General features: G+C 48.3%; 1 protein-coding gene and 1 long non-coding RNA gene across 2 annotated transcripts; both read right to left on the minus strand.

Moving 5' to 3' along the window:
- Positions 1-2145: 2145 nt before the first annotated feature.
- On the minus strand, positions 2146-6325 carry LOC122374212 (alpha-protein kinase 1-like). Its single transcript, XM_043352822.1, has 6 exons — positions 6184-6325; positions 5753-5952; positions 5227-5307; positions 4717-4836; positions 4013-4585; positions 2146-3769 (listed from the first exon to the last, which is right to left on the minus strand). The coding sequence occupies exons 1-6, from the start codon at positions 6323-6325 to the stop codon at positions 3110-3112; spliced, it is 1776 nt and encodes a 591-aa protein (XP_043208757.1). The 3' UTR covers positions 2146-3109.
- A 1271-nt stretch (positions 6326-7596) lies between these two features.
- LOC122374209 lies at positions 7597-9986 on the minus strand. Its single transcript, XR_006255174.1, has 2 exons — positions 9945-9986; positions 7597-8613 (listed from the first exon to the last, which is right to left on the minus strand). It is a non-coding gene; the product is annotated as an uncharacterized LOC122374209 (long non-coding RNA).
- Between the last annotated feature and the right edge of the window lie 276 nt (positions 9987-10262).

The following is a 10262-nucleotide window of genomic DNA, read 5'->3' on the forward strand; positions in this document are numbered from 1 at the left end:
TCTGCCCGCCTGTGCCCTGTCCGGCGCCCAGACGATTAGCGGGTTGGGGGGAAGGGGGAGGGTCCGTTAGTCGGGCTGGGAATGGTCGCGCAAACAACCCTCCCGCACAGCGGGGGTCCGGCCGCCGCGGACGGATAATGGGTGCCGATGGGGGGTTGGGAGGGGAGCACCAGACGCCAGAAAAGGCACATACCTCCCGGACAAGGCGTCAGCGCTACCGTCACCGTACCATCGGCGCACGGCGCCAGAGCAGTGGCGGCTCAACGAAAATGTTACGATCAGGTGGGATATTTGGAACGGCCCCTTCTGGTACTGAACAGGAGGCACGAAGAATTCAGACTTCAGAGGCGAAATCAAAAGGTCAAGCGCTCATTGGGCGAGTGGGCTCCTCGGCTAATCAGAAGTATTGTGATGAGCTAAGGACCCCCTAATTAGCTCAGATGGTATCTAATTACCTACCGACTGTTCAGACGGCTTTGCCGCGTACTCAAGGTCCGCTGTTGGGTGCTAAAAGTCGGTAGGTTAGGAGCCGCCACATGCCCAAAGGTCCTTCAGAGGCTCAGATTGTCTCAGTAGTTCAGGCGACGCTACGATATATATTAGAAGGCCCTCTTGATAGCTCAGCGGGCCATCCGTACTCGGTAGCTGAAAAAGTAAAGATACGCTACGCATTCGGTACCTAACCAGATGCTTTACAGACTGAAAATAGATATGAAAATAGAATAACTAAGCGAGTAGCCTACATCCTTAGTAAACGATAGTTAAATGGAGTTCACTCATATGATTTCAAGTGGCCCTGTGATGCCCGTACCACTTTTTGTTTAGGAAGATGTAACAACTTCAAATATGGGTCGTGAGAATCCGAGGGTGAGAGCCTCCATCGCGCCCTAGATCAGCACTGTTGCCTTTAAGTAAAAAGAAAAAGAAAAACAAAGGGAAACCCGTTTGTACTATTTTAGTCCTCATTCAGGACATCAATCCATGTTTTCTTTTAACTACGAATTCATAATATCCAGGGCGTTGTATTACGCTACGAACAGGTTTGCTTTTCTTTGTATCATTATTATGTTGCACGAGTTATTACGCAAATAATCATTGGAATCTATGTACGGACAATTAAAAAGTATATTCCAAGGACGGTGTGATGCTAAAAATTAGTAATACATTTCTAGACCGCATAATACACAGGTTATCTCACCAAAAGAGAAACGAAACGGTAAGCATAGGGAAAGCCGTATATTTATTTTCAATTCAACGTATCCTGAATATGGCTAACATACAAATTCGGGGCACCCAGAAAACGGAAATAGTGCCATCTGCCCTGGTTTACAAATCTTGTCACTTAAATCGGCTGACCTGACAGGCTGGATAGCCTGCTGTACGGTGGTGGTTAATAACATACCTGCGATATGTGCTGGAGACCTGAGGCCAGTTTTACCAACTGGAAAATAGCCGCCTGCCAGCTTGTTTTGCCTAAAGGCCGTTTTAAATACGGAGTAAACGCGATGGGCACGTAAGCGGATAGGGCTTTACCGTATGTGAAACTGCCTTCAGGCAGACAATTCCGACAGGCGGCTATTTTTCTGTTGGTAAAACTGGCCTCAGCTTCAGAAAGTTCAGAAAGTACTGTCACCAGCCCTGAGTGGAACTCTGGTCGGCCGATTGTTGAGGTAGTTATCACACTATAGGCTGAAATAGATTATTTCCGCAGTCTGGAAATCGCATGCGAGAGCCTATTCAAATACATTATCATGCTTCCCGCTTCAATCGCATGCGGGAGGTGCGTCCGATTGATACGGGAAGCATGATAGGCAATGGTTTTGAATAGGTTCTCACATGCGATTTCCCAACCGCGGAAAGAGTCTGTTTCAACCTTATGGCTGCTCTTTGTAAGTAAATAAAACATACAAAAGACATTTTGTAGTTTTTATTGATCGGCGAAAGCCGAAATGTCATTTTCTGAGCGTTTATTGAAAGTTTTTTTTTTTTTTTTGGACGGGGGGACGTCGGGGTACAATACAAACACTTCGTCATGGCTAAACATCGGTCAGGTGCAATGTACATAAGCCATTACCTGTAGTAAAGAGCCAGTAGCCTACGAATATTTTCAAGAAACAATTAGACATAAATCTAAGTGTTTCTTGAATATATTCGTAGGCTACTGGCTCTTTACTACACTCCTGTCCAATATATATACAAGCCATCACCTGAGCTCACTTTCACTACACAACACTACCAAACATCTACGATCGAAACAAAAACAGTTATGTATCGTGTCAGACATTGTGATATTTATTCACTTTCGATGATAATGGCTATTTAGAATATTTGCTTTTGTGTTATCATCGAAAGTGAATAAATATCACGAAAACAGTTATGACAAGCAAATGGTTAACTAAATCTATCAACTAAATCTAACATGAAAAGCGACAAGGAATCGCCTTTCAGCCCGGCAGCGCACCGCCGGGATGACAGGTGGCATGACGTGGCATGACAACAACAAACTACACTAGCAGCCTCTACGTGACTCTAGCCTCCAGGGCTAGTAATCCCCTTCCCTCACCCTATCAATGTCTGGACAAAACTACATAACTTACTCACAGAATTATTGCTATTCTATTGCTCGATTAGCAACTATATGGTCTGGCCGACCCGAGTTCAATGCAATACAATACTATTTACAATACAATATTTGTGCATTGTATCACACAATACAATACAATGTATTGTATTGTGCAACACAATGCATGCATGATGCAATGCATCTGACAAAACACAGCATAGCAATACAATCAATAAATTACACTACAAATGCATACAACAAAACACAACACATACAAACATAATTACAATACAGCAAATGCAAGACAATGCATGTACGATGGAAAGGTGAAAATGGCGTCAATCATTTAGTTGACAAATGATGTTCAATCTCCTTGTCGTCGAACGTAAATGACCTATCAGATGTGTCTTTTAGACACTTTGTATCCTTTTGCGCAAAGGTTGACAACTTGATTCCCTGACCAAGGTTGTCTCTTCCCTTGGCTGTCGATGTAAATAAACTTACTTATCGGTGGTGTCCTGAAGACATTTGTATCCTATCACCAGATTAGTGACTACGTTTGTTGACAGGTGCTCTGGTCAGATCCACGGGCGAGCTATCACAATAACAGTCGGTCGGCGCCCGGCCGCAGCCGCCGCAGACCTGGCGCAGACGGCGCAGCAGCTCGCTCTCCACCAGACTCGCGTCGAGCTGCTGCGGAGCGCCGTGACTGCTGGGCCGCTGGACGGGCGACTGGCGGGGCATCTGGAGCTGCGGCAGCCGCGCCTCCGAAGCCCGCAGCAGCTCCTGATGCAGCGGCGGAACAGCTGGGACACGGGGCGGCTGCTCGCCGGGCAGCGGAGCCGACCTGCGGTGCGCCTGCAGCAGAGAGGGGTGAAGGGAGCCCGGCGGCGGCACGCGGAGGTCCAACTCATCCATGGGCGGAGACGGAGACAGAGGCAACGGGAAGGGCAGCATGCCCAAACGCTGGCTCAGCAGGGTGGTGCGCATCTCGTGCTGCTGCAGCAGCAAGTTGATCATCTCGGCATTCAGCGCGCGTGCAGCAGCGCCCGAGCCGCTGACGGCCGGCGCGGGGTTGGCCTGGCCGCTCGGTACCGGTCTGAACGCCGCCGGGGCAACCAGCGACGGATGGCCAGCGCTGGCCACCGGGCCGGGTCGCTGCTGAGGGTACGGCTGGTGCCGCTGGCCGGCAGAGCTGGGACGGTCCTGCCAATCACAACAGGAAAAACGCGTTAGTAAGAAGAGACCGGCACGTTGCACTAGCATCATTGAACGCTAGATGAGATCAACATCACATCAAGACCCACAAGACGCATTTGCTAATCTGGTTTATTATACGCAACGCAACACTTTGGTTTTCTATATTCATGTAACAGTCACCAAGTCACACTGAGAGCCAGAAGGCACTACGATCAGATTCTGCCCCCTGATTCTGAACACGTTTCTCACCTGAACTCGTGACGGCTGGACATCCACCTGTCTGGCCGAAGAGGGGCCCGCTCCGCCGCTCAGACGCCGCGTGATGTGATCACGCTCCTCGGTGAGCTGCTGGATCCTCTCCCGAACACGGCGGGACTCCCTCTCGAGCAGCGCAGACTCGGCCTCCAGATGACTGACTTCCTGGTCGATTTCCTGGCGCCTCTGCCACTGGTTCAGCATCTCTTGCTCCAGCTGTCCTCTCTGCTGCTGATGATGATGCAGACGCTGCTGCTGCTGCTCCTGTTGTCTTTGACGCTGCTGCTCCTGTTGCTGCCTTTGCCGCTGCTGCTCCTGTTCTTGTCTTTGACGCTGCTGCTCCTGCTGTTGCCTTTGACGCTGCTGCTCCTCCTCATGCTGGTCGGAGATCCTCAGCTGAGCGGGCTGGTTCTCCTCTTCCTTAACAGGTTCCTCTGGCGTGGACGTCCCAGCCGTAGCCAAGCCGCTGGAAGTCTCCTTCGGAAAAGTGGTCGAGCTGCCTGGATGGGTGTAGCGGAAGCTGGCAGGACGGCGACCGAACTGGGAGTTTGCGCGGTCCATACCCACCTGTGGAGGTAAGAATCAACTCGGTCAGACAATGCGGCTACAACTAAAAACGAACTCACTGTTTTGTCCATTTTTGTATTACCTAACCAGAAACTCGCTCAGAAACTAAAAAAAAAACAATTCATTCTCACCTTGATGCACTTGGCGTAGCGACATCCCTTGCAGAATTTCCGGTTATCTAGCAGGATGTTGCAGTTGCCGCCTTTGGTGCACACCGGTTTCTCCTTATTGGCGTAACGTCCAAAGAATGACTGAAAAAGGACAACACAAATTACCTACTGAGTACTCATACCACGCCGGGACAGGGGAAACGGAGCACAACAGGCGGAAACACAGGTATGTATGTGAGACATTGATTGACGCTCGCACCTTTCATTTTCTGAACACATTTGTAAAAATTAGTTCGTCAATGCTAGAATGTGTATTGTGTATGGGTATTCTGTAGCTTTGACTACATTCACTTTTTAATTCGTTAATTCTGAGTAAATTGATCCAATCGTTAATTAAACGTGAAAACATAACGTGCAATTTGCTTTTTAGTTGAAAAAAATAAAGATAGAAAGCTAAAACGAGTATAGGAGCCCAAACAGAAACCTATAAGACGCAGACATTTTATATTCTAGCACTTTACTGCTTCTCACCTTGCAGCCCTCACAGGTGAAGACGCCGAAGTGGAATCCGGCGGCTGGTGACTCACATACGGCGCACGGGATTTCCTCCTTCTGCGGGAAACATATCGATAAATGAGATTCCATTTCTCCAGAAACAGCTGCTAGAACGTACCAAAATTTCCCAGTTATTGTACAATATGTATAGTAGAAATTTCTTTTATTTAGCAATAACCATAATTGTAGAAAGAATTAATAATACCCTTTTGCTCATAACAAAGGTGAGTAAAAAAAAAAAAATACATTATCGGTGCTGGACCTTCTTCAGTGGAAGAAGATAAAGTAAGCTAAAAACAAATCCAAAATATATTTTCGTTGCTATACCTTCTTCAGTGGAAGAAGCTCCAGCACCCAAAATATATTTTGGATTTGTTTTTGGCTTACTTTAGGCATGAGCAAAAGGTTAACTCTTTCTACAGTTATGATTATAATCATGCTAAAAAAGTCTCAAACCATTCAAACTTTACCAATAAACCCTACAGAATAGCCGTGATCTTACCTTTTTTCCGTTTGCTCTGCTGGGTCCCGGCTGTGGCTCGTCGCTCTCGGTCTCGGACCGGCCGTCACTCTCGCCGTTTGTCTCACTGGGTATCGGCTGGTTCGGCTGCCCCGTCGGAGAGCGACCTTCTGGTGGTGAAGAGTTTTCCCGGCGCTCAGCCACCACGACTACCACCGCCGCGGCCTCCGCCGCCGCCTCCGCTGCCGCTGCCGCCTCCGCCGCCGCCGCCTGCCGTTGCTGCTCCTGCCGCTGCCGTCGCTGCTGCTGCTGCCGCTGTTGTCGCTGCTCGGACTGGTTCCCATGGGCTGATGGTCCTGCTTGATAATTGACTAGCTTGTCGCCCACATTGTCCACCTGCATCGGCTCCTGGACGTCGGCGTCCTGATCATTTGCAGACGAGTCGTCGGCACGTGCAGCGCTCCCTGCCGCACCCGCCCGCTGCACGAGGCGCTCCTCAGCCTCGGGACGCTCAGCAGCACCGGTAACAACACCACTCTCACTAGCTTCTCCGCGTTCTGCAGCTTTCCCATTCCAGTCTCTCGATAGGCGGCTCTTCAGCTGAGGCGGAGGCATATCTTCGTCGCGGCACTTGACTAGCTGATGACTGAGATTAAAGTGTGGAGCGCATCCTTTTATAGATTCACACCGGATATGGTGCCCCAGGGGTCACACCAGTCCCCCTACCAATCAGACGCACTAGGACCGGCACAGGGACTCTTTGACAGCCAATGGGATTAGCTGGGACGGGCCCGGTCCCCTCTGCCCTGCCCGCGGCTATGCGTCGGATATGCGTGGGCCGGCCGGCGCGGGGACCGCTACCCCGCTGGGTGTGGGGGGGGAGGGTAACGGGACACGGGATCCCTGGGTCGTAAGACCCGCTCGCTTCTGCTTTCCCTGCGAGAAATTATAGTGGTGTGGAGCCTAGGCTTTTGGTTCTACACGCATTTTAGTTGATGGCACATGCAGGTAGCAACGATGTTACATTGCTACCTGCATTTGTATTTTTCTGTAAAAGTCGAACTTTATCCGCTATAACCACAAAAAGGATGTTAGATCTGGACATCCATTCTATCCAACTCTACCCATTAACTATTTATTTTATTTGTTGTTATTTTTCGACTTATTTTTCGATCATTTTCTCCCTGTAGTGCTACCTATGATTACCATGAGCTTCAAATACGCGACGTTATTCGACGAACATGATCGAACTTCGAGAAGAAACTTTAAAGAATGACTGACATATTCATTTCGGAAGCACGTAATTAACAGCAACGTTCGATTTTCAAAGTTAGCGATTTTCAAAGTCTATCGCGGTTTTTAAACCACTGCAGGGAACCCTATAACGCATGCCTGCACCATTGCAGCAACAGAAGGTCTGCTGCACCCTGCGCTACTGCATAAAATGTGCGTGCAATATCAACGGAGGCCCGTATGCGTGCCTAAATTCGGTTGCCAAATAAGTATGTCTGCTAGGTAAAGCACTAGCTATTTATTGCCTACATTGGTTAATTTTGGCAGATGCTGTTACAAATATGGTCAATACATGGTAAATATCCCACTCTCATTCCCCTACTCTTAAGGCCACCGCACACTATCCATTCGGCCGGTTCATTCGGTCGTTACAGCGGCGATTTTCTCGCGCAAGTGTCTATATCGGCCGAATGGCCGAATCGCTTAGAGCAGAAATATCGTCGGTGAAATATCGCCTAAACTGTTGTAACCGAATTCCAAGAGCGCAAGTAATGAATGTTTTATAATGAATATTGGAAAAGACCAAATATAATCCAGCTTCATATATTTAGTGCATCGTTCAAAAAAGAAACAAAATTATCGGTTAATTGCAGTTTGAGTAGGTAGCTTGCTTGATAATGAAAACAAATTGGCTGTTAAAAACAAACATTGAGCAAAGTACACCGACTATTGAGGTCTAAATGGTCTGAGCATATCGCAAGCGATTAACCAAACTTAGCAACATTAATGTGCATTGTATTGATGCTCTGGTACCAAAAGATTTAGTTATCTGCATGCTGAGCCACCAAACAACCCGTACACACTTCAACTAGCCATCGCGATACTGTACCTACTTCAAGCTGGCACTCCAAAGGGTGCAGCGCTAGTGTAGCGCTTCTCCGCTACAGCGCCGAGACGAGCTGGGCGAGCACGCCAACCGAGAGCAGGAGCTTCGGCTCAACGACCCCCAGCGACACAGGTTCAGTATTTCCAACTGAGCTGGAGAGTCTTCAGCCTCCTACTAGCACAGATCGAGGGCCAGATCACCCGCTCGACCACCACCTTCCTCCAGCCGGTGAGCGCACCGCTGCGGCTGGCGATTACACTCCACTATCTGGCGTCGGGGGCTGAATTTTCCGCTCTGGCGCCGAGCTACCGGCTCGCGGAATCGACCACGCGCGCGTTGGTGTACATCTGTTGCGCGATCGTGAACGTCCGCGGTGCAGTGTACCTGCCGGAGCCGACGGAGAAGACGTCGCGCGCCAGTGAGCGGAAGTTCCGGGAGCGATGGCTTTTTTCGAACCGCTTTTACACACTGACCGAAAGCCAGGTCGGCATCATTCAACGGTTTAGCCACCTGTTGTACACTTTGAAGTGCTGCGAGCGTTTCGACTGGGCACGGCTGCTCCTTGCGGACACTGGTGATGCCGGCACCGACCGCTCCAGAGACGGGGCTGGCCCGAGCGCCGGCCTTGGAGCTGGTGCTGCTTGCCGGGGCGCCGGCCCCGGGGACAGAGCTGGTGCGCCGGCCGTTTGCGGTTCAGCTGGTGCCTCATCGTCCAGGAAGACTCGTGTTTCATGAAACTGGTTTGTTGTGTACCGCTTGAATGAGATCCACTTCTCCGACCCAACTGAAAACATAGGGACTTTGTTAATTTTGAACGCCACCTGTTGTGCTGCTGGGCCCACGACCCGCGTCATCGTTTTAGCCCGAGTCATCCATCCTCTTGGGTCCAGCCCACCTCGAGTGAGGCCACTGCAATGGCGTGTTTATAGGTATATTGGTAATGACACTCGGTACACCCTCCACACCGGCTGAGCCGACAGTAGATGTCGCCTCTGCTGCCTGCTGGGAGACGCGCGCGCCATCTAAAGGCGGGTTGGTGGAACAGCTATCAAAGGTCCGCTCATCACACTGAAATGTGTACAACTGTACACAAAGGTGGATCTGCACTGGTTGGAGTGGACACATCTAGGTACCTGGTTCATTGACCCGGCAGAGAAGAAAACTATCACTATTGTGAAAGATCTCTGGGGAATAAATGATACACAAAACAGTATTGAATGGTGAATAGTTACTACAGAAAGGACAGGTGGCTATTTTTATATTTGTTCAGTGCCATTACATTTTATTTAACATAAAATGAGCTCCTGTAGAGCAGACAAAAACACAAAAAAAAAACACATTCAGCATGCTGATCTCACAACTCTTTCAATGCAAATATTGCATGCAAGTGTTTGTGTGCATCCCATAAAGCCTTAACAATGTTCCAGACTTTTCTTTCATGGCCCTGCATTTGACACAACCAACATCTTGATCTGGCAGAAACACAGAAAAGGAAAAAAATACTTTGAAAAATGGAATTTCTATTATACTTTGACAACTCAGATCAAGATTTTGAATTATGGCACTTCTTGTACCATAAGAAAGAGTTGTGCTCAACACTTTCACCAACCATGCAATGAAGTACCTACATATCTAATATGTGACACATTAGTGTGACAGTAGCCTGCCTGTCGGAGGCAATGTGAATGAAATGATAAATGAAAACCCAGATTGCATGGTAAGAACATTATATGAGAACATTACAGGTACTTTCAATGACTTTGACTTGCAAGGTTTGAATTTTGATGGAATAATTTAAGAATAGCTCCTTGAAACTTAGAACTTGTGTCCAGCATTTCAAGTTAACTGGCAAAAGCAGAAAATATTTGCTTATATGGATAATAAATGGCCATTTTCCAAGAATACCTACTGTGGCATTTAGTAGTAGACAATTTATGCCCACTGACTATGTATAATCATGGCAAATTGAAATGGATAAAATGGGGAAATGGAAATTGAAATTGAAATGAAAAGTGGAGCAGAGATGGTTGAAACCAATATTTAAACAACATTTCAATCTGAATCACATATGCAATTGACAAAATACACAACACAGATATTCATTCGAATACTTACTTCATTTCCATCACAAACAACCCCACACCACACGAGCCCCTCCCTCACATCGAAAATGATTGGAATGTAGACAACACTTGTCAAGGTTGTATGAAAACAATATGGCGGCTGTTGATTTTCGGCCGCTAAATGACTGCTTCGGCGAGAAAAGTTCAACCGGTCGAACTTTTTTTCGGTCGTCGCGTGAACATCGCTTGGGCCGAATGCCTGAATAATATGGGCCGAATGCACCGTCGTTGGTTCGTTGTTTCGGCCGATATAAAGACTCGCGCAACAAAATCGCTGCTGTAACGGCCGAATGAACCGGCCGAATGGCTA

This window comes from Amphibalanus amphitrite, unplaced genomic scaffold (genome assembly GCF_019059575.1).
Source record: "Amphibalanus amphitrite isolate SeventyFive unplaced genomic scaffold, NRLGWU_Aamphi_draft 001620F_arrow, whole genome shotgun sequence".
In the NCBI taxonomy this organism is placed as follows: domain Eukaryota; kingdom Metazoa; phylum Arthropoda; class Thecostraca; order Balanomorpha; family Balanidae; genus Amphibalanus; species Amphibalanus amphitrite.

Coding starts and splice junctions, on each gene's coding strand:
- LOC122374212 (XM_043352822.1), bottom strand. CDS start 6,325: ATGCCTCCGCCTCAGCTGAAGAGCCGCCTATCGAGAGACTGGAATGGG. Junction 5,953..6,183: donor GCGCCTCGTGCAGCGGGCGG/GTGCGGCAGGGA, acceptor CGGCAGCGGCAG/CGGAGGCGGCGGCGGAGGCC. Junction 4,837..5,226: donor TCACCTGTGAGGGCTGCAAG/GTGAGAAGCAGT, acceptor GTCCTTTTTCAG/TCATTCTTTGGACGTTACGC.